Below are 24079 nucleotides of genomic sequence, written 5' to 3' on the forward strand. Positions count from 1 at the left end.
CTTGTAAAATTACTGCTAATTTTAAAATTTTTCCCGCTGTTTTTTTTTTTTAACGTAAGTTTTTTTGTTAAATTATATTTTTAGATCGTTCGGCCGGCCAATAAAACCCAGCCACTTTGGACACCGCTGCAGTGCTAACATTACATTTCAACATCATACTAGGTTCAAACTTACAGCTCCCACGTCAGTAGCTCACTGATGGATAGTTGGCACAGCTTTATTTTAAGATGTGCAGCAAAACCTTTTTTTATTTTATTTAAACAAAGTGGCGGGCGTATGGGAGGGTCCAAGACAAGTACAGTGGACTAGTGGTGCAGTGAGGGGACTGACGGATAGTGGCAGAACCCCAGTCTTTTTAAACATGTGTAGTGAAGCCTGTGTTTTCTGTTTCATGACGTCATGGAATTAAACAAACTTGAGAGACACAATGGGATGATGTTCATATGCTCATATTACTGTTAAACGTCATTAGACAGTTCAGAATCTCGCTGTGTTGCTTCCTCCCAGATCAAGGTGCCCTCCTTCTCTGAAACCCTCTCAGCTCTCAACGTGGTTCAAGTTGCCGGTGGTTCTAAAAGTCTCTTTTCAGGTAGGCGGGACTTTTTATCGGGCCTTCTGCCGACAAACTCTTAATGTGTCGTCCAACGTTGCAGTCACGGTGGAGGGCAAGATCTACGCATGCGGCGAGGCCACCAATGGCAGGTTAGGCCTGGGCCTGTCCAGCGGGACCATTCCCATCCCCCGACAGATCACCGCCCTCAGTAACTATGTGGTGAAGAAGGTGGCCGTGCACTCTGGAGGACGCCACGCCATGGCTCTCACCGTGGACGGGAAGGTCTTTTCGTGGGGGGAAGGAGATGACGGGAAGCTGGGACACTTCAGCAGAATGTATGTTGGTCTCAGGCCGGCGCGTTTTTCCCTTATTGCCTTACCACAAGTTAGATTGTTCCACCTCCTCAGGAACTGTGACAAGCCTCGCCTGATCGAAGCGCTGAAGACCAAGCGGATCCGAGACATCGCCTGTGGCAGCTCCCACAGCGCCGCCATCACCTCCTCCGGGGAGCTGTATAGCTGGGGCTTGGGGGAATATGGCCGCCTTGGACATGGGGACAACACCACCCAGCTGAGGCCTAAACTTGTACGCTGTGGTGCTTCAATTGTTGTTAGTTTTTCTTGCATTAAGCTTTGACAAGTCATCATTTCATCTGTGGCGTCCAGGTGAAAGTGCTGCTGGGATACCGTGTGATTCAGGTGGCCTGCGGGAGCAGGGATGCTCAAACGCTGGCACTCACCGATGAAGGTAGTTTTATTTTATTTTATTTTTTTAATGCTATGGAAGCCTGTTTCCGCCACTGAATGGGGAAAAAAAAATATCCCAACGGTATGTCATAACTAAGTGATTCAAAAAATTTGAATTATGTGATAAAGTCAGAATTACTACGGAAATATCCTGTTTATGAATAAAGAATCGTACTTCATGGTCGGGTCTAGCAGCTATTAACCACGATAAGGGAGGGATGACTGTATTGTTTTTGTTTTGCAGGGTTGGTGTTCTCGTGGGGCGACGGGGATTTCGGGAAGCTGGGTCGTGGAGGCAGCGAGGGATGCAACATTCCCCAGAACATCGAGAGGCTGAATGGGCAGGGCGTCTGCCAAATTGAATGCGGAGCTCAGTTCTCCTTGGCTCTCACCAAATCAGGCGTGGTGTGGACATGGTAGTATAACCTGACCCCTACCACCTTATACCACACACGCCCTCCCTTTTTAAACGTTTGCACCTTCATGCAGGGGTAAAGGGGACTACTTCCGACTGGGACACGGCACTGATGTTCATGTGCGGAAGCCCCAGATGGTTGAGGGACTGAGAGGCAAAAAGATTGTCCATGTTGCCGTTGGAGCTTTGCACTGTTTGGCTGTGACTGATTCAGGACAGGTGAGTAAATCCTACCCGCCCAAAGCACAGATCCAGAGTGCTGATAACTGTGAGACACGACTACGCTGTCCTCTGCCCTAGGTGTATGCGTGGGGGGACAACGACCACGGACAACAAGGCAACGGCACCACAACGGTTAACAGGAAGCCCACGCTGGTGCAGGGCCTGGAAGGACAGAAGATCACCAGAGTGGCCTGCGGCTCCTCCCACAGCGTGGCCTGGACCACTGTGGATGTGACCACACCCTCTGTCCATGAGCCAGTCCTTTTCCAGACTGCCAGGGACTCGCTCGGGGCGTCTTATTTAGGTGATCCTTCCATTTTCATTCCAATGTCAATGTCATTTATTTGTGGCGACGGCCCACCACGATTAAATTTGGAGTGTCACAGAAACATTTGGCCCATTTTTTAAAAGATATTACTGCGTGATAAAAACACATTTTCTTTCTTTTTTTGAAAAAAAAATTCCTAATATGTCAACTTTCTTCTTCAAAATTTTCTTTTCTCATAATGTAACTTTATTTACGTTAGTTTTATTTATTTTGACTTTAGTCTCGTAATATAACTTTTTCTCAACATAATTTTCCAAAAATTGCAACTTTATTCTTTGTTTTTTTCTCGTAATATTAATATTGAAAAAAAAATGTTTTTCCTACAATATTTCACCATTATGCTTCTAAAATAACGTTATTTTCCTACATTATGTTCCTACATTATATTCTCGTAAAATTACCACTTTTTTCCTTTTAAGATTACAATTTTTTTCTGTTATTATTATGACTTTAGTGTCCTCCTATTTCGACTTTCTCATTAAATCACTGCAGATTTTTTTCCCATTATTGCTATTTTTATTAGTTTTCTTGTTTTTCCCTTTGTTTTTACTGCTAAATAATTAATACTATTATAATTAATACTAAAATAATTAATAATTAACAATAAATACCATATAAAAATAAGAAAATATATAATATAAATTAATAATATAATTATTTTAATATTTGGACTGTATTCTTGTAAAATTACTGCTGATTTTTCCATTTTTTACTATTGGATTTTTAGAATCTGCTGCAGGCCAATAAACAGCGGGCTGCGCAAGGCCCCCAGGCTGCACTTTGGGCACCACTGCTCTAAACCAACAGGGGGCAGTGCAGTACAAAATGACAAAGTAACAGTGTCCTGTGGTGTTTGCTGCTTACAGGTGTGCCGTCAGACAGCGACTCGACGTCTGCCAGAAACAAGATGAGTGGTCAGAGTAACGTGAAGCCAAATCGTCCATCACTGGCCAAGATTCTCCTCAGTCTGGATGGCAATCTGGCCAAACAACAAGCCCTGTCTCATGTTCTGTCAGCTCTGCAGATCATGTATGCCAGGTACGTGCTTTACTGGACCTTAAATACACATTACAAAGTGTCTTTGTCCTCGACAGGCAGTGGTTCTCAACTGTAGATTTTTTTTCAAGTCAAACTTCTCAAATATCGTATATTTAAAGGTAGCGGTTACGCAGCGAAAAGCACACAGAAGAAAATGAGGTGCATTCGATCATTTTATATATATACACTGCTCACAAAAATTAGAGGAACACTTCGAAAACACATCAGATCTAAACTGGGGGAAAAATGATCTTTAATATCTTTCCTGATAATAAGTGGGTGATGTATTAGTAACAAAATGATGCCACATAATTTGATAGAAATGAAAATGATCACCCTATAGAGGGGGGAAATCAAAGACACCCGCTTTATGTTATATGGAATTTCTTACGTAATACGATGCAAAAACTTGACATAAATTCTTTACCTTCCGTGGAATTAACGTAAAAGGAGGTTTACGTTATGCGAGGTACTACTGTATTTTTAAATTGTCCAACTATTTCAACTTACTACTTGTAAATGTTACTATTATGGCATTATTCTTATAATATTAGAACTATGGTCTCGTAATATTCAAATTTGGAACTTTATTCTTTGTTTGGTTTGTTATTATACACAATTACGACTTGATCAATCATGTATTTTTCTAGTAATAATTCACCTTTATGCTTCTAAAATGACATTTTCCTGCGTAATGTTCCAATTTTATTCTCAGAAAATTACGATTTTCTCTCATTATTATGATGTTAGTGTCCTAATATTTTCACTTTATTTTCATGAAATCACTGCTGTTTTTTGGTATTAAAAAAAAAAAAAAATCTTGTTGAATGATATTTTTCAATGTGCTGCGGGCCAATTAAAAAAAAAAAGGGAAGGTGGACGTTTATGAGGTGGTGTTGTGTGCTCCCCAGGGATGCTGTCGTTGGTGCACTGATGCCAGCCAGCATGATCGTGCCAGCAGAGCGTCCTTCCAGCTCTCCTGTCCCCCAGTTTGACTCCTCGTCTTCATCTAGCGTCAGTGATGATGAAGGCCCTCCCGTCCTGCCTGAAACGGATGTCCCGGTCAGCCCTAATCCTTGGCAAGACAAGAAAGGAGAGGTATGTGTACAGCAGGGGTGCTCACACTTTTTTAGTTTGCGAGCTACTTTTAAAATGACCAAGTCCCAAAGATCTACCTACTACTATAAATATAGAAAGTATATATATTGACTATATTTATTAAAAAAAATATGAGTGGGTATTTATGTACGTTATACATTTACAGTATATCAGGAGTGCACGCACTTTCTCAGCAAGCAAGTACAAGTCAAAATGATCTACATCTTTCTATAAAACATATAACATATACAAAATGTAACCAGTAAACTCTGAAATTCTATTGTAAATATTAATGATTAGTATTTCATGTTTACATTGTCAAAGTTTACAGGTCATCAAAGTAGTTGCTATCATAATTCTCTTCAATATGGAAATAAAGATAATTCCACATAACTCCTAAATAGTTGTGTACATAACCAGAGTACTGTTAATATGTCAGTCAAATTAGCTATGCAACGTTCATTAGGGCACACAGTTCATGTATTACATCCAGTTAGCATTTGCTATCAAACATTACCCATATACAAGAATTGAAAATGATGATGCAAAAGACAATGCAGCCCAAGTCAAGGCAACATATTAAAAAAGTTTCACTAATGGGCACATTATTAATTTCATCATGAAATAATAGTTTAAGAAGCGAACGCGTAGAAAACACTGATTTCTGTAGTTGAGTTCATGACGCCAAGCAAAGCCAGTAAACAATACACTTTTTTTCTACGTACCTAGCCGCTACAAGTGAACAGATAACTTTTGTTGTAGATATAGACATCTTACCGCTGAGTTAGTTCATCCACCATCAGAATAATAAAGATGAAAGTGGCATCTTCGTGTGTAGCATGAAACGCTGCGGGGGAGCAAGCGCGAATCGGGGGGGGAGCTTAATGTCAGCTGACTGATGTCATATGACAACTACAAAGTGACGTTTACGCGATCGACCCAAACTACCTTGGCGGTCTACCGGTAGCTCGCGATCGACGTAATGGCCACCCCTGGTGTACAGGATAGTCCACGTTTGTTCTTGTGTTTGCGCAGGTTCCCTCCTCAGAAGACGCCGTGACACCGTCATCGGCCGTCACTCCCTCTGCATCCGGCGCCTCCTCCCGTCCTTTCATCCCCGTCACCGACGACCCCGGAGCAGCCAGCATCATCGCAGAGACTATGACTAAAACGAAAGAGGTCCGTCTTTCTTTCAGAAAGCTCAATTTGGACCTATGAGTGACATCTTGCCGTTTTTATCAGGACTCTGAGAGCCAGAACAAAGTGGTGGGCCCTGAACCTCAATACCTGGATGAATTCTCCAGCCTGCTCGTGCCCGATGATACCCGAGTCATGGTGGACCTGCTCAAGCTGGCGGTGTCTTGTCGCTCTGGGGAGAAAGGCAAGGACGTGCTGTCGGCCGTGTTGTCCGGCATGGGGACAGCTTATCCGCAGGTAAGTCGGTCGCCACGGGGCCTGCCATCGGATTTGAATGTGAAATGTTTTAAACTCCTCCGCCATGCAGGTTGCCGACATGCTGCTGGAGCTGTGCGTCACTGAGCTGGAGGACGTCGCTACCGACTCGCAGAGCGGTCGCTTGTCCTCCCAGCCTGTCGTCGTGGAGAGCAGCCACCCGTACACCGACGACACCTCCACCAGCGGCACTGTCAAGATCCCTGGTACAAAAAAGGAGAAATGATATGGGCAACATGCTTCCTCCTCTTTGATATGTCTTTTGTGCTAAAGGTGCTGAAGGCCTGCGCATAGAGTTTGACCGACAGTGCTCTACAGAAAGACGACACGACCCGCTAACGGTCATGGATGGAGCCAATAGGATTATCTCAGTCAGATCAGGTGAGGAGAAGAACACCAAGGCCACACAACGTGGAGGGGTGGGTGGTTGAGGGTTGTTACATATATAAATATATATGAATCTACTATAATAATATTTATTAAAAATAAATAACATATCCAAATAAGAAAAAAAATATATCAAATTTGTATTTGTAATGAAAAATGTTTAAAATCTAAATCAAAATAAGCTATTCATCTATGCATACATATTTTTTTTTCAATTAAGAACAAATTTACTAAAATAATTATTAAAAATAAGTAATATATAAATAACAAAATATGAGTATAAAATATAATAAATGTATATTTAGAATTAATCCTATTAAATTAATAAATGATATAAATTTATATAATTAATATCTAATATGTTAATATAATTATTTTAATATTTTGACTTTATTCTTGTCAAAGGGCCAATAAGAGGGCCAATTTAAAAAAAAAAAAAAAAAAAAAAAAAAAACAGCTATGAGCTGCAAGTTTGCCCCATGCCGCACTTTGGACACCCCTGTTCTACAATGTAATTCTCCCTTTTAGGGGTCTTTAAAACCCAAAGGAAAATGTTTTGTGTGCTTTTGTCCCGATATGAGAAGACAGTAAAGAACACGCATGATTGATGACATTGGTACAGTTCACTTGGTCCTGTGTTGAATCCAATTCATAGAGGTCACATGCATGTTCATCCTGAGTACCCGTCCACAATGGGTCCGCAACTCACTTTTGGGTCCTGATTTAATACAATGCCCCTATATTGGCATTTTGTGTGTTTCAGGTCGGGAGTGGACAGATTGGTCCAGTGAATTAAGGATCCCGGGCGACGAGCTCAAGTGGAAATTCACCAGCGACGGCTCTGTTAACGGCTGGGGCTGGCGCTTCACCGTGTACCCCATCATGCCTGCCGCCGGTAAGCCACATGCAACACAAGCATACCACAGCGCAAAGCTACTGAACTCATCCTTCCGCAGGTCCCAAAGACCTGCTGTCGGACCGCTGCATCCTGTCCTGCCCCTCCATGGACTTGGTGACTTGTCTCCTCGACTTCAGGCTCAACTTTGCCTCCAACAGGAGCATCGTGCCCCGCCTGGCTGCTTCTTTGGCAGCGTGTGCACAGCTGAGCGCGCTGGGTAGGATGGAGGAGTTGAAGGATTCACGGTACATGGCGGTGGTCTACAAGCATGCATTTTCTAAGGAATTGTGTTGTTTGTGACAGCTGCTGGACACAGAATGTGGGCTCTGCAAAGGCTGCGAAAGCTTCTGACCACAGAGTTTGGGCAGTCCATCAATATAAACAGGCTGCTGGGTGACACCGAAGGCGAGGCTCGCTCTATGGTGAGTCGCTGCACAGATGGGCTGTGCTTGGCCGGTAGCCGCTAGCTTAAAACCTTGTCGACACCCCCTTGTCTTGGAGTGTTGAATATTGCATCTCGGTTCTTTGGAAAGTTACCGTTTGGTTTGGCTGACAATTCGGTGCATCTTTGTCTCAGAGTTTTACAGGAAGTGCACTGGCCGCACTGGTCAAGGGGCTTCCAGAGGCTCTGCAGAGGCAATACGAGTACGAGGACCCCATCGTCAGGGGAGGGAAACAGCTGCTTCATAGCCCCTTTTTCAAGGTGTGCTCATCATTCATCCACTCATTGTTGAATTACCATGACAGATGGTCCAAATTGGTTGTCTTACCGATATCTGATATCGACATCAGCTCGTCCCTCAAACTAAATTAATGTATTAATTTTACTGCATTTCTCAAATAAACAGTGTTTTTGCAGAATGAGACAAATACTGCAATATAAGTCATAGAAAAAGTGCCATATTTATTCTAAACCACAGCGACCACAGCTCATAACACGCTAAAATTAAACTCCGAACTTGTGACGTCACTTCCTGTCTGCCACCCATTCTGCTTCCCTACAAGGAAAATTGTCCTGAATGGCTTATTTTCTTTGATTATGTCTCCTGTATTGGGTACTTGGAGTGTAAAGGTGACTATAGGGGTGTTATTTCATATCAAGAGGGCTCCAATAAATTTTAAACCCGTCTTTAGAAGGTCATAAAGAGGTTTTCTATGGTCCAACTATGGAAATATTCAATTTATGAATAAGGAATCCTGCTTTATGGAAATTCACTTAGCGTGGTCGGGTCTGGAACCAATTAACCGCCAAAAACGATGGATTACTGTAAAATTAGTTCCGGTGTCAAACTGTTGCCATCTTACAACTTTCATTGACTTTACTGGCAGTTTTTAAAGTGACATTTTGACATCCAAGAATCTTGTACACATGTAAAATGATACTCATTCTAATATAATTATAGATACTTAAATCAATACAGGTATCCCTCGTTTACGGTGGTTAATCGGTCACAGATCCGACTGTGATAAGTGAATTTCCGCCAATTAAGATCCCTTATTTATAAATGTAATATTTTCATACTTAGAGCATAGAAAACATGTTAGAACCTTCTAACCAAGCTTTTTAGGTAGAAATTAAATAACACCCGTATAGTCACCTTTACACTCTAGTTAACCAATATAGTAAACATGAGAAAATAAGACATTAGACATTTTTATGCTTGAAAATGCTTCATTTAGGCAAAAAATGTGTACAATTTGCTTAAATATGCTAGGGATACTCCGATCAGGGTTTTATGGTGCCGATACCAATCATCTATGAGTGAGATCGTCCGATACCGATCACATGGATTAACTGTCGATTTTTCAATGTATTTATGACGAGTGCTTTTGGCCAGGCCTGTTAGACAATTCCAAGGGCCCCTGGTAAATAGGTAATTATTTAAAAAAACTTTGGGGCAGATTTTTGTTTGTTTGTTTTTTGGTTTTGTGTGAAACGATTTTTTTATTTTTTATTTTTTTACTATTTGACACAAACCTGAATTTAATTTGATGCATGTTTTGGTGTAATATTAATACATGGGAAATAAATGGTTCAATAATTTATTTTTTGTCCAAGATAACAAAATGTACAGAATAAAGTAATACAAATAAATATCTTTATTAAATAGAAATGTGTCCTGCTTAATTAAAAGAGAATAAATAGTGTCCAGGTTGCAGGGGTGTCCAACTTTCATCACTATTAGAGCTGTCAACTATTTGACCGGCAACATTTCAATTGTACACTACTTTATTTATCTCCACTCAAACAGTGTGGCCATCATCTTTATGCTATTTTGTGCTCATTTGTCATTATATAAAGGCATGAAGTCTGAATAGTGTCATAAGGCTGGACACCCTGTGTTTATTCATTAAACAACCACACACAGTGTTTTGAGGACAAGACATAATAAGTATAATGACACTTGAAAAAGTTATTACATACCCTGCACTAATGTAATATCTGCTTCCCCGTGGGACAAAAACGAGCTCCGAACTAACCGCATTGCTTGTTTTAAAAACAAAATGTCACTGTGGTAAAAAGTCACATTTGGAGTCCGAAGACGAGAAGCAAGGTGGATAACTCTAGCTAGCTGTCGGCAGTGACAGCTACAAAAAGGGTGTAAAGAAAGATGCAAGAAAAGTGGAACGGCAGTTTGATAAGGGAGTGATCAAACACGCTGGCATGGATTGGCGTAGTCTGTGTCAAGCTGTCAAATTGAAGCCATCGGAGGTTTTACAGACTAGTGTTGATTCTCGCGGCAATACCGGACAAAGTGTGTCCCGGCCACACGCCAATCGGCTTTGAAAGGCATTTATTGACGTATGCCGATCACATGTTTTTTTTACTGAAATCAGCCTACATTGATTGTTGGCCAATCAATTGGAGCATCCCTAAAATATGATTTTTTTTCTTTCTTTTTTACATATACCAGACCATATTCAACCACAAAACACTGATGATTTATTGTTTAAGATTTTTTTTGTTTGTTTTTTTTGAAAAACCGTGAGTGAAACCGTGAAATTTGACATTTGATAATTTTCTTAATTTTCTTAGATTGGAAATATTTAAGGAAGATGCCTTACTCATTCATGACTTAGTCATTGCTTACTCATTTGCGCCGATATCGGCAGAAAATCGATACCGATATGATCCGATGTCTCATTTGTATGACTTAAGAGAACAATGTTGCTGCTTCCCTCAGGTGTTGGTTGCCCTCGCCTGCGACCTTGAGCTGGACACCTTGCCCTGTTGTTCTGAAACCCACAAGTGGGCCTGGTTCCGCCGCTACTGCACCGCATCCAGAGTGGCTGTAGCGCTAGACAAGAGGACATCCCTACCAAGAGCCTTTCTAGATGAGGTGGGTGTCGGCCTTTTAGTGTTTTTTTAAAATGTTTTACTCTGTCTTTTAGCTCAGACTTTGTTGTGCGCGTCTCCAAGGTGACCAAGAAGATACGCGAGCTGATGGCCGACCACGAGAGCATGAACGTCCTCCACGAGAGTCATGATTTGTTCAAGCGTGAGCACGACGAGCAGCTGGTGCAGTGGATGAACCGCCGGCCGGACGACTGGACCCTGTCGGCGGGTGGCAGCGGCACCATCTACGGGTGGGGCCACAACCACCGAGGCCAGCTAGGAGGCATTGAAGGGGCAAAAGTCAAAGTGCCCACCCCGACGGAAGCCCTCTCCACACTGCGGCCTGTGCAGCTCATCGGCGGCGAGCAGACTCTTTTTGCTGTGACTGCTGATGGAAAGGTGAGCTTTTTACTCTCTAACCTTTTTGGGAATGGGTTTAAAGGCCACATATTACAGTGTTCCTTCGCTCTATCACCTATCGCAGTTCACCTTTCGTGGATTCGCTGATTTTTTTTTTTTTTTTTTTTTTAGTGCTTTTGATTTTTAGTAATGTATGAACGCTGTTACAGGCCGACCCTGGCCCTTTAAGAAGAATTGCATTGTGGGAAGTTGTCTATCTCTTCCCTCTCTCGTCTCTCTACACCGCCCATTGTTTTCTGCATCCTGATTGGCTGTAGACTATTGTCAATCAATCTCCTTCATGCCGTCCTGCCTTGTCTCCTGTGTCATCGCTAGCTAGTTTGCTTGCTAGCTTGTAAAAGAATCTTTGGTTTGTCTGCAGCAGTATGTTTTAACAAGGATACAAAAACACTACAGTACAGCGGAACGGCGCCAGGACGAAATGGCACGGTGACAGGAGTGAAATAAGCGTTAGTGACTTCATAATTTTGTGTGTTGATCATTAATGTACTCTATTAAGAAAAAGTCATAATTTTACGAGAATAACGTTAATAACGGCAAAATATTACGGGAGCAAAGTCATAATTCTGAAGGGAAAAAAATGGCAGAAATAGAAGAAACTGCTGTCATGTTACAAGAATAAAGTCAAAATATTAAGAGAAAAAAGAGATTAGACTCATAATATTAATACAAAATTATAATAAATTAAAAATGTAATAAAATGTATAATACAAATATAATACAATTAATAATAAGCAAATTATAATTAATAATTCACATGAAAAATGATGTCATTTTAGCAGCATACAGTTGAAAAATTTAAGAAAAAATAAGTTGTTATTTAGAAGTAATATGAGAAAGAAAGAAAACAAAGTTGTAATTTTTGGAAAATTAGGTTGGGGGAATAGTTATAATATGGGAATAAAATCTAAATATTATGGAAATCAAGTAATAATATTAGCAGAAGAAAACTTGCAAAGATTATTTAAGGAAAAAGTTAAAATACTTGGAACATCCAACCATCAAAAATGGGGGGAAAAAATGATCAGAGAGTGAAGTTGATATTAATAGGTTTTTTCACTTATAAGCCAAAGCTGAGATGCAGGTTTTTTTTTTAAATATATGTGACTTAGCATATCTACATGTGTTGCCCTTCCATCGTTTCATTTTTCACTATGTGGCCCACGACGGAAAAGTTTGGACACCCCTGTGCGAAACACATATTACTGTTAGAACATCATTAAAAAGTCACTTTTGCATACTGATATATGACATAATTGTGTTTTATTGCAGCTGTATGCCACTGGCTACGGTGCCGGAGGCAGGCTGGGCATCGGTGGAACAGAGTCGGTGTCCACCCCGACTCTGCTGGAGTCCATCCAGCATGTCTTCATCAGGAAAGTGGCGGTGAACTCTGGAGGAAAGCACTGCCTGGCACTTTCCTCTGAAGGAGAAGTGTATTCATGGGGGGAGGCGGAGGACGGCAAACTAGGCCACGGCAACAGAAGGTCAGCAAAACACGCTGTCAGCGTAACAATGAGTGCTTGAAACAGCCAGGAGTGTTGTGCTAGCCAGCCTCATCTTGTCTTTTAGCCCTTGTGATCGTCCACGTGTCATCGAGTCCCTTAGGGGAGTGGAAGTAGTGGATATCGCTGCAGGGGGAGCACACAGCGCTTGTATAACCGCCAGCGGAGAGCTCTTCACCTGGGGAAAGGGACGGTATGGACGACTGGGTCACGGAGACAGCGAGGACCAGCTTAAACCCAAGTTGGTCAGTGAACCATTGCACCACTTTGCGACACACGGCGATTAAAAATGTACGCTATCAAAGAGACGCGTTGAATAATATACTTACTCTTGTGGTTGCTGTTTGCAGCAGTGTACAACTGCACTGCATCATACCGAGAGCTGTTTGTAATATTTGGATTGCGTTGCGCCAGTTAAGTCACCCTTATTGTGCTAAGCAAGAGGCTTATCAGACCTAGAGGTAATACGTAATTATTGAGCACTGGCGGCGCTGATCTTGTATTGATGAATAAATGGAGAGCACCACTTGGGTGCAACCAGCAAAGGCGCTTTTGGCTTAGTTTGTGTTTCTCAACTGGTGGGTTGGGATTGGGAAGTGGGTAGAAGACTCATTGTGGGTTGGTCAAGGACCAGTCAAAATATATTTTCAAAATATTTGTATTGCAAAATTAAAAAAAAAAAAAAATTCCAGACAGATCAGAAAACTACATGAAAATATTTAATGTACTTTAAAATATTTGTATTTAAAAAAAAAAAACAAATTTTCAACTTATTTGTATTTCAAAATACAAAAATATGGAAAATTACATTATATATTTTAATCAAATTTTCTGTAGATCCGTTTTGCCTGGAACATCATTTATTCAATCTCGGAGTTCTGCAGAATTTTGTAGGTGTAGCATTGAAGTGCATTATTTTGACTCAGTCGTTTTTGCCCTATCCAGGTGGATGCGCTGCAGGGTCACAGGGTCATCGACGTAGCCTGCGGCAGCGGGGACGCCCAGACTCTGTGTCTGACAGATGATGACATGGTGTGGTCTTGGGGAGACGGCGACTACGGCAAATTGGGCAGAGGGGGTAGCGATGGATGCAAAATACCCATGAAGGTACATCGGCTTCATGTCACATGTTGCCTAGAAAAGCAGTCAGCAAACAATCTTTTTTTTTTTTTTGGCAACTGAAGATCGATTCTCTGACGGGCGTGGGCGTCGTCAAAGTGGAGTGCGGCTCTCAGTTCTCAGTGGCTCTCACCAAGGCTGGCGCCGTCTACACGTGGTATGTTCAGCCTCCAATCGCCATCACTCGCTGTCGGCGGCGATGAGAAGACTCACGTGTCTTTCAATCGCTCCAAGGGGGAAAGGAGACTACCATCGACTGGGCCACGGCTCTGACGACCACGTGAGACGACCTCGGCAGGTCCAGGGTCTCCAGGGGAAGAAGGTCATCGCCATCGCCACAGGGTCACTGCACTGTGTTTGCTGCACAGAGGACGGTAGGGCCCGCCCCCCCAACTTTTACCGTAGCTTGTTCGTCAGAATAGCCATAAAATGTCCCTGGTGGGACACAGGATGTTTATTTTTTGCTGCGCCTTGCCACGGTAACTACGGTAACTAACTCTGCAGGATACAACGCTACAGGGCCGCCCCTCCCTACACGCAGAACACGCGCCCTGCAATTATACATATACATATTTGGGCCCTAATATTTCAGTTAATTATACTTATTCTTGGCCTAAATTTAGCATTTTCCAGCATAAAAATGGATAAGATAACTAAAATACAAATAGAAGGCAGAAAAAGCATTCTAATTGTGAATGTAGTATTCTACATTGGCCACTAGGTGTCAGTAATTGTTTGGTGAAACATCAAACGTGATTGCCAGAATAGGCATTTATTGCAGGCTTAAATGAGCTCACACCAAGCACAACATAATAATCATCATAATAACACGGGCTACTGTTAAGGCCATAACCCACGACAAGCTAAAACTCAACTCCGACATCACTTCCTGTACGCCCGCCACTAAGGTCCCCTAGGGAACACTGTTACACAAACGAGCAGGAGTTTTATTTACGCCTTAAATGTCTTATTTACTCTGATTGTGTCTACTATATTGGGTAGTACGAGGGTAAAGCCATTTAAAGCTGCCATTACAATACACTGATGAGACAATAACCACCACAGGAAGTACGCTGTCTAGAAAAAACAACAAGGAGCTGCTAACATGTGTGTCTGTTATCTTAGTTATGTCTAATATGTCTTATTTCCTCTTCTGTCTAATATATTAGATAACAGGAGTGTAAAGATTACCATAGGGGTGTCATTTCATGTCTAGAGGGCTGTAATAATGTTAAAGTATATTTAGAATATCATAAACATGGTATAATAATGATTTGGAGTGCATAAGAAAGTGGGACGGAAAAACGTAACTGCTCAGTATTAATATTGGCGTAGTATAGTACAGTACAGGGGTGCCCAAAGTTTTTCCACCAAGGGCCGCATGCTGACAAATGAAAGAATCCGGGGTGGCCCCTCCATGTTTTATGTTTTAAAGACATGTAATGTATTTTAAAGACATTTTTAAAATAATATATTCAAAGAAAAAGCAGCCTTCATTCATGTGACAAAGCACATTCATAATATCAAGTGCTTACAATACACTTTTTTTTGGTGCTCATTTTTGCATTTAAAACAAAAATCTTTATTCTCATGAATTACTTTTCTCATAATTTTATTCCAAAATATTTTGACCTTATTCTTATTTTTCCCAACCTGACCTTTTTTTTTCTCATAGTACGACTTTTTTAAAAAAACTTTTAACTTTGTTTGTAAAATATTTTTTTCGCTCATATTGCAATTTTATTAACTTTTTTCTTGTGACATTACTACTTTTATTGCTATTTATAACTTTATTCTCCTAGTATTTTGGTGCTATTCTCGTAAAAATTATTGCTCTTTGTTTCCATATTTGCTGTTTTTTTTGTTGAATTTTATGTTTCGAAAGGGCCATTAAAAACAGCTGCGGGCCACACACCCCTGGTATAGTATTTATAGTGCTGTTTTAGATTGGATTCCAGTTGACCAACGTGGTGGTAATACAAGGTAATATTGTAGTTGATTGTAAACAATAGTACCACAAGTGGAACTTTCACACCTACAGCTGAGTACCAATTTTTTAAAGGGCATATATAGCTAGATAAATAATACATCTGCTGGATGCTTACTACTCATAACACTTCAGATTTTGCGACTGACGGGGAAAAAAACTACTGTACATCAGGAGGTTGCCTACAGCCGCAGCAGTTATCGCCAATGTTAATGGTGGTTTCTTGGCGCCTTGGCAAAGTCGTGTTGTATGTCAGCCTCACTAAAACCTGCGTTTATCGTGTTGGGCTCAGGAGAAGTGTACACGTGGGGCGACAACGACGAGGGTCAGCTGGGAGACGGCACCACCAACGCCATCCAGAGGCCGCGGCTGGTTGCTGCGCTGCAGGGCAAGAAGATCAACAGGGTGGCCTGCGGCTCGGCTCACACGCTGGCCTGGTCCACGAGCAAGCCCACCAACGCCGGCAAACTGCCTGCACAGGTACAGCGGTCGCAGTACTCCCAGCTTCCTGTAGATGGCGCCACAGGCTGAGCTTGACTGGTTTGAATGTCAGGTCCCGATGGAGTACAACCACCTGCAGGAGATCCCCATCATGGGGCTGAGGAACAGACTGCTACTACTGCACCACATCTCAGAGCTCTTCTGCCCCTGCATACCCATGTTCGACCTGGAGGGCCGGCTGGGCCAGACGGGCCACGGACCCTCGCTGGGCTTTGACACACTGCGGGGCATCCTCATCTCGCAGGGCAAGGTGGGAGAGGTGGCGGTGGTGGCGTCAAGCGTACATAATAGTTTATTCATCAAGGCTTTCTCTGAACAGGAAGCGGCATTCAGGAAGGTGGTGCAAGCTACCATGGTGAGGGACCGGCAGCATGGACCTGTGGTGGAGCTCAACAGGATACAGGTGAACCCCTTTTTGTCATAAAAGTATGACAGCCATGTAACCGCTTATTAAACACAACAAATGCAAGCTGCCGTAGTGTCCAAAGTGTGGCCCAGCGGCCATTTGCGGCCCATGACTGTTTTTTCATTGGCCTGCAGCACATTCTAAAAGAATGTGCTGATCACAGCATGAGACACAGCATGAGACACAGATTCTACAAGAAAATGACAAGAAAAAGGAAAAATCAGCAGTATTTTTACAAGAATAAAGTCAAAATATTAAGAGAAAAAGTCTTTATACTAACAAGAAAAAACGTCATTAAACTTGTAATATGATGAGGAAAATTAATTCGTCATTTTAGTAGCATAGATTGAAATAGTAAAGAAAAAAGACATTTTTTTAAAGGTCACAATATTGTGAGAAACAAACATAACAAAATTTGTAATTTGTAACAAAAGTTGTAATTTTTGAAAAATTAGATTGGGGAAAAAAAGTTATATAAGAAAATTTACAAGAAGAAAGTGGAAAAAATTTGAAAAAAAACCCAACATTTTATGAGATTAATGTTCAAAATATTAAAAATAATAAGAAAAAAATGTTGCAATTTTATGAGAAAAAAAAGTCAAAGTCAAAAAAAAGAAAAAATGGTGTAATTTGAATAAGTTGAAATATTAAAGAGAAAATATGTTGGGGTTTTTAAACTCATAATTTTATGAGAAACAAAATAAAGTTGTCATTTTTGGAAAATTAGTTTGGGGAAAAGTTATAATATAAGAATAAAGTCGTATTACGAGAAGTAAATTTATGCTGATTATTTTAGAAGAAAGTTGCAATTTTTCACTGTGTGGCCCTCGCTGGAAAAAGGTTTGGACACCCCTGGTATAAAGTGAGCCGTCAGAAAGGAGGGAGGGCCCACACCAGCGTGCCAAAACTCAGCAACGGTGATGCGCTTCGAAGGCACAAGAAGTGACCCCGCGCATGCAGGGGGCAGCAGCAGGAGAGTGCATGGATCTTTGCACTGTATTACCCTCATAAAAAAAAAATAAAAATTAAAAAATAACAGCCTTTCATGGTAAAAAAAAGTGTCCAATAAGAGCAGAAAAAGTTGCTAGATTTGTTTCTAGTCGCTGTTTTGAAAAGCAGAATCTAGAGCAGGGGTCTCAAACTCGCAACCCACAGGCCTTTTGTGTCCCACGGGCCATTTGCGGCCCGCCAAGTCACATTTTGTTGCTCGTGACTTGACAGGAAAGACTACTGTAAATGCAAGCTCTAAGTCAGGGGTCTCAAAGCCGTGGCCTGTGGGCCATTTGCGGCCCGCGACTCGTCTTCAAAGATGACTGTAATACGGCCTGCGACAATGTTACTCGTAGGATGCACACATAAGCCTACACTGAACTAAGAGTGAGTGAGTCTCTTAAAAAAGGTGGTAAAAAAAATTCCATCCATTTTCTATACCGCTTGTCTTCATTAGGGTAGGGGTGAGCTGGAGCCCATCCCAGCTGAATGCAGCAAAATATAAACTGTGAAATTATTTATTTGATTCACCCTATTACTGTATCAAGGTATTATTGTTATTGTGAGCCATGTATCGCGTGTCATATCGCGAGGTACCATGAGATTCCCAGCCCTACTCGCAATACTTGATGCGGCCCAGCCTCACTCAGACTCTACCTCCAGCGGTCCCCAGGTAAATTGTGTTTGAGACCCCTGATCTAGAGGGATCTGAATACTCGCAAAATATAGCGACAAGTTCTTCTTATTCTCTGGCAGAGCAGATTTGTGTGAAGTGTGTTGAGGTGCGGTTAGCATGCCGTCTACTGTATGGCGTTGGAACGACAACCTGCATTCACAGACAGTCCTTTTATGTGTTTAGTAGCGAGGGAGAACAAATCTAATTGTAGAAGTCCATATTTAAGTGTAGTGGACCGCCATTCATTCTCTTGTAAAAAGATAGTTATTTTTACAATCTTCTCTGCAAGCTTGATTTCTTTGTGTAGTTTTCTGCTCACTGGGAGGCCAAACAGTCCGCTGTGTGTGTGTGTGTGTGTGTGTGTGTGTGTGTGTGTGTGTGTGTGTGTGTGTGTGTGTACGCTCCAGACTGTCTGCAGGGCTTCCTGCTCTGAGATTTCGACCTTTTAAAAGCACAAAGAGCCTCATATTTGTGTCCAACTGCAGATAAAAGCACCCAATAGAAAGCCTTCCTGATCCTCGTCTTCTGTGCAGGTCAAGCGTTCTCGAAGCAAAGGAGGCTTGGCGGGTCCGGATGGAACAAAGTCCGTCTTTGGTCAGATGTGTGCCAAGATGAGCTCATTCAGCCCGGACAGTCTTCTGCTCCCTCATCGTGTGTGGAAGGTCAAATTTGTGGGTGAGTGCGGCCTCTTCATCACCAAGTTGATTTGAAAGGAGTGGAACAAGATGGAAGCTTGTGTTACGTTCTCCACAGGCGAGTCCGTGGACGACTGCGGCGGCGGGTACAGTGAGTCCATCGCCGAGATGTGCGAGGAACTGCAGAACGCCCTCACCCCACTGCTCATCGTCACCCCCAACGGGCGCGACGAATCGGGCGCTAACAGGGACTGCTTCCTGCTCAACCCCGCTGCCAAGTCACCTCTTCACATGAGCATGTTCCGCTTCCTAGGTAGCTTCTACTAGTAGTTCTGCGTCTTTAGCCATTTTGCAGTATTTTGAAGCAGTTGAATAAACAATAGTGAATTGGAAGGTGCTGGAATTGACACAGTTTGAAAAAAGCCGTTTTTCAAACATGCAAATGCTGCACGGATGTTTGTGTTTGACATGCTAACACTCCACGCACGTCCACAGGAGTTCTGTTGGGCATCGCAATCCGCTCTGGAAGTCCGCTGAGTCTCAATCTGGCTGAACCAGTTTGGAAACAGCTGGCAGGAATGAACCTGACCATCGCTGACCTCAGTGAGGTGAGGAGACCACACCTTCCCTTTGGCCTGCTGCCATCATAAACAGTACTTATTTATTCCAATGTTACTTAGGATGCAGCCTTCTTTCTATAGAGCAAGGAACCTATTTTGAGTTGCCTCACTAAGAAGCAGCAGAGCCAAGCAGTTTCTCCCAGCCATAATGAAAAAAGGAACAGCTGTTAGAAAGATAAGTTCATTTTATAATTGATACATATATTAGAATCAATAATTAGCAATACCACTATTAAATTAAATCATAATAAAATGTAATACAATAATTTCATTGAAAATTTAAATGAATGGAATATAATTAATAATAATTTATAAATGAATTTAGATATTTACATTTTTACACAGGAGTAAAAAAAACATACAACTAATTAATAATTATACAAATAATAATTTAAAAAACTATTATTAATTGAATGCAGATCATTTTACTTTAAAAAAGTTACTAACTAAAACGTACCACTGCTAATTAAAAATAATTATTAATAGTATTTAATAAAATAATAAATTAAATAAAATCAATGAAATTTAATATCATGATAATTTATGATGATAATCAGTTTTTAAAAATTTTAAAGTAAACATACTATTCTAATTAAATCATAATAATTATAAACATCTTTAAATAATAATAAAATATAAAAACTAGTATTAATATAATAATATATCAGAATGTATAACATTTTATACGTTAATTTAGATATTAAATTTTTTACGTTTTATTGTATTGCTTCACTTTTAAATGTACTGTGATGTACTACAGTAATTACATAATCAAATAATAATTTTGTATTTTTCTTATTATTAAATGATATAGTAAAATAGTTGTCTGTTTTATTTAATTTCTAGTTGGATCCAATACATCATCAATACATGAGGTGTATCAACAATCTAGTTGGATCCAATACATGAGGTGTATCAACAACAACTAAGCAATTTTGCCTTTATGATAAAAAATAATGCAGACGTTTGATTGACATTGGCTACGTTCACACTGTGATGTCCAATTCGGATTTTTTGTTATAATCCGATGTTTTTTTATGTGGTTGTTCATCCATCGATCCATCCATTTTCTATGCCATTTATCCTAATTAGGGTCGTGGCGGCATGCTGGAGCCTATCCCAGCTGACTTCGAGCAAGAGGCTGGGTACACCCTGGACTGGTGGCCAGCCAATGGCAGGGCACATATAGACAAACAAGCATTCCCACTCACATTCATACCTATGGACAATTTAGAGTCTCCAATTAACCTAACTTGCATGTTTTTGGAATGTGGGAGGAAACCGGAGTACCCGGAGAAAACCCACACAAGCATGGGGAGAACATGCAAACGCCACACAGAAATGCCCAACAGAGATTCGAACTCAGGTCTTCCCGATCTCCAGACTGTGTGGCCAACTAACCGTGCGGCCCATGGTCGTTCATATTTCAAAAAAAATGTGACTTGTCAATTAGGGCTAGGCGATATATCGATATCATTAAAATATTGATATTTCTTTTAAGCAAAAAATAAACATATGGTTCGTATCGATATAGACTGGATTTGCGCTCTTGTCTTATATCTTGAGACGGAGGTCTCACTCATCACTCTGCTGTGTGTGTCAGCACTCCTGACACACTGTCTGTTTAGTAGGCGGGGTTAACTCCAAAAAATTCAGCAAATTACGTCCATCTTTATTATATTGCATTGCAAACTCTAACAATGGAAAACACTCCGAAAACATGGACACCAGAGGAAACCAGCTCTCTCTTGTCCTTTTGGACATCCGAAGATGTGCAGAAAAAATTTGAAATGGCGACAAGAACCTGGCTAATACTGGAACGCATCAGAGGCAAGATGGCTGCTGCAGGTTTTGTTTGGGCTTTCAAGCAAATAAATAACAAATTTAAGAAATTAAAGGAGGACTACAGAGACCAAAAGAAAGACCTAGGCAGGCGTGGCAGTGGTCGGAGGAGAGTAATGCCTTAATGCGTTAATGCCTTACTCTGAGGAGCTCAACAAAGTTTTGGGCTCAGAGATGTGTTGCAGTAGCTGGCAAATAACTCCACCGAAACCCTGGAGGCCATCACAAAAGAAGACACGAGCACAAGTCAGACCTGCCAGGACTCCCGTAAGTTGTATTTGTTTAGTTTAATGTTCACAGCCCAGTTTTGAGTGTAAATACTAGCCTGCTGTCAACGTTAGCATGCCAGCTTGCTCTTTTCATCTGCCTGTCAGAAAACAATGGTGATGAGATGGGTCAGCATCCTCCTTCGCTACGAGCTCCCCACAAACCCGAAGCCTGCTTAACGGCCGACAGACACAAAGTGGAAACATTTATAGTTTTACCTGTAAATAATGTGCAGTGTCAAGGACTATAATGAGTTGTGTGTTTTGATTGTCAAAAAAAAAAAAAAGGTCAACACTTGAAATTTCGTGTTGTTTCTTGATGGGAGGCGTTATCCCTGTGACGTAATGACACAGCTCCCCAGGACAATGGAAAACGAAACTGTCGAGTCAGTTTGCAGGCAACACGGTTCCACCCTGGCCTCGAACTTAATCCAGCACCAACACCAGAGTACAGTGGAAAAGGGGTATCTGCCAACATAAATATATCGGGTTATGATTTTTGGTCCATATCGCCCAGCCCTACTCTCAATGTGAACGCAAGGCATCCGCAAAAGCACGACATCACACGCATTTCCGTGTGTTTACGAAGTAAAGATCACAGCAGTGGGTGCGCTCCTCGCCGTGTTTGTGGCAATTGCAAGAATTTTGTGCAATGGGAGTCACTATTTTCTTAACCAAACGATACTGCGCAGCAGATTAAGGAGAAGGAGGCAAGAATTTTGCCTATGACAGTTTGTGGAGAACTTGCTGCAATGTCTGGTCCGAGGAGCGTGTGTGTGGCAGGAACCGTGAGCCGTGTACCTTTTATCAAAGTCTCTGTAAACACTAGACATGTTTTGATGACGTATAGGTCGGATATATGCGACCTGACCGTTCGCATGCATATCGGGTTTATATCCACATACGAGGCCTGAGACGCATTTGGAAAAAATCGGACTTGTGCTGTCTACGCTGACATGAAAAAATCAGATACAGGTCACATATGAGCAAAAAATGGGAATTGACCTGCAGTGTGAACATAGCCTTAATCATGAAGGTGTTTCTTATTGGTGTTGGAGTTTCCACTGGTGCACAAATGTTACATGCTGGTGGATGAAATGTTCGACAGCGCCCATAGTATCATGTACAAGCGCCATAAAGAGTATGTATATACATCAGGTATTACGTGATGATACATGACTAAGTTGCGTTAAATGATGTGAGAGAAAGCAGTATGTATGTATTATCTAACCTCCTCCTCCCCCCTCATGATCTGCATTATATTGTGAAATCACATTCCTGTACATTCCTGCTCAGATTAGAAGCCGTTAATCCCGTCCAGAATGGAAGGTGCTCGTCAAGTCAAAGCACGAGTGAGTCAACGGCAAAAAAAAAAAACAAAAACCACAACAAAACAATGTGGGCCGTTGTTGTGAGCGAGGAGTCTCATGCTGCGATCATGAGCCTCCTCCTGAAAGCGCTTTCTTCCCCACAAAGATGCTCGTGTTGGCACGCCGTGCCCTTGAGATACGGCAGAGGTTACGCAAGGAGGACTCTTGTTGAAACAGTCTGCTTTTGGGCTCCCGCCAGGTGGATAAGGACTTCATCCCGGGCTTGATGTACATCCGAGACAACGAGGCCACGGCGGATGAGTTTGAGGCAATGACCCTGCCCTTCACCGTGCCCAACGCCAGCGGCCAGGACATCCAGCTCAGCTCCAAGTACTCGCACATCACGCTGGAGAACCGTGCAGAATACGTACGCCTGGCCATCAACTACAGGCGAGTTCACGCCGCCGTGCACCCGCTTTATTAGGTATAACGGGGTCCTGGGCACCAGCCTTCACTCGGTTGGCCTGTAGGTGGCACTACTGCCACAGCCACCGCTTCCAATGCAGTTCACAATCATCCTATATATCCAGATTCTCACCATTTCTTACTTCCTCGCCCACCGGCTAGACCCCTCTTTGAGTTCATATGTAGACACTCATGATCTTCTGCGCGTACAGTACGCACGCCATCGCACACGTGCCCACGTCTTGGACTTTTCCTTTTTCAATACAGACATTATTATTTTCATTTGTATGACACAAATAAGAATGATAATCCTTATTATCATACAAATTATTATTATTATACTATTATTATAAAAATAGTAATAATTTGTGTTATTTTATTTAGAAATATAAATATTACTATTGTATTTTTTAAATGATTTTCCATTATTACAAAATATACATTTATATATTTTATACCACAAATAAGAAACAATATTAGAATAATATTTAATTTTGCTATTGCATTATATTATGATAATTTGTGTTATGAGCAATATTATATATAATAATAATATATAGCTGTCAGATAATTCTAACATAATATTCTGTAATAATGTTGTATTATCTTACTGACAGCTATGTATTATTATTATTAAGAAGGAGTATGTACGTTATATTAAGAGCAATGTAATATTATGGTTGTAGTTTATCACACTGACAGCTATATATTATTAGTAGTATTATTATTTGTTGTAGTAGTAGTAGTAGTAGTAGTAGTAGTAGTAGTAGTAGTAGTAGTAGTACACTAGGTCCCCAACTTACGAACACAATTGGTTCCAGATGACCGTTCGCAAGTCGATTTGTTCTTAAGTAGGGGAAAAG

At 41.3% G+C, this 24079-nt stretch overlaps 1 protein-coding gene across 3 annotated transcripts in view; it reads left to right on the forward strand.

Annotated features, from left to right (window-relative positions):
- The window catches only part of herc2 (HECT and RLD domain containing E3 ubiquitin protein ligase 2), a 97962-nt gene that overhangs the window by 69507 nt on the left and 4376 nt on the right, over nucleotides 1-24079 (forward strand). For all 3 annotated transcript variants that reach the window (XM_054788763.1, XM_054788764.1, XM_054788765.1), the window contains exons 58-88: nucleotides 508-589; nucleotides 654-888; nucleotides 961-1138; nucleotides 1219-1300; nucleotides 1544-1715; nucleotides 1789-1933; nucleotides 2015-2240; nucleotides 3131-3302; nucleotides 4214-4400; nucleotides 5436-5579; nucleotides 5643-5834; nucleotides 5905-6058; nucleotides 6126-6233; nucleotides 7003-7134; nucleotides 7196-7354; nucleotides 7441-7559; nucleotides 7715-7840; nucleotides 10323-10478; nucleotides 10559-10873; nucleotides 12167-12381; nucleotides 12467-12644; nucleotides 13345-13506; nucleotides 13584-13675; nucleotides 13753-13892; nucleotides 15798-15985; nucleotides 16059-16256; nucleotides 16326-16409; nucleotides 18612-18753; nucleotides 18832-19026; nucleotides 19209-19321; nucleotides 23011-23201. In XM_054788763.1, coding sequence (XP_054644738.1) covers nucleotides 508-589; nucleotides 654-888; nucleotides 961-1138; nucleotides 1219-1300; nucleotides 1544-1715; nucleotides 1789-1933; nucleotides 2015-2240; nucleotides 3131-3302; nucleotides 4214-4400; nucleotides 5436-5579; nucleotides 5643-5834; nucleotides 5905-6058; nucleotides 6126-6233; nucleotides 7003-7134; nucleotides 7196-7354; nucleotides 7441-7559; nucleotides 7715-7840; nucleotides 10323-10478; nucleotides 10559-10873; nucleotides 12167-12381; nucleotides 12467-12644; nucleotides 13345-13506; nucleotides 13584-13675; nucleotides 13753-13892; nucleotides 15798-15985; nucleotides 16059-16256; nucleotides 16326-16409; nucleotides 18612-18753; nucleotides 18832-19026; nucleotides 19209-19321; nucleotides 23011-23201 — 4982 coding nt within the window. The remainder of the gene's footprint in view (nucleotides 1-507; nucleotides 590-653; nucleotides 889-960; nucleotides 1139-1218; nucleotides 1301-1543; nucleotides 1716-1788; nucleotides 1934-2014; nucleotides 2241-3130; nucleotides 3303-4213; nucleotides 4401-5435; nucleotides 5580-5642; nucleotides 5835-5904; nucleotides 6059-6125; nucleotides 6234-7002; nucleotides 7135-7195; nucleotides 7355-7440; nucleotides 7560-7714; nucleotides 7841-10322; nucleotides 10479-10558; nucleotides 10874-12166; nucleotides 12382-12466; nucleotides 12645-13344; nucleotides 13507-13583; nucleotides 13676-13752; nucleotides 13893-15797; nucleotides 15986-16058; nucleotides 16257-16325; nucleotides 16410-18611; nucleotides 18754-18831; nucleotides 19027-19208; nucleotides 19322-23010; nucleotides 23202-24079) is intronic.

Source organism: Dunckerocampus dactyliophorus, chromosome 10 (assembly GCF_027744805.1).
Source record: "Dunckerocampus dactyliophorus isolate RoL2022-P2 chromosome 10, RoL_Ddac_1.1, whole genome shotgun sequence".
Classification (NCBI taxonomy): domain Eukaryota; kingdom Metazoa; phylum Chordata; class Actinopteri; order Syngnathiformes; family Syngnathidae; genus Dunckerocampus; species Dunckerocampus dactyliophorus.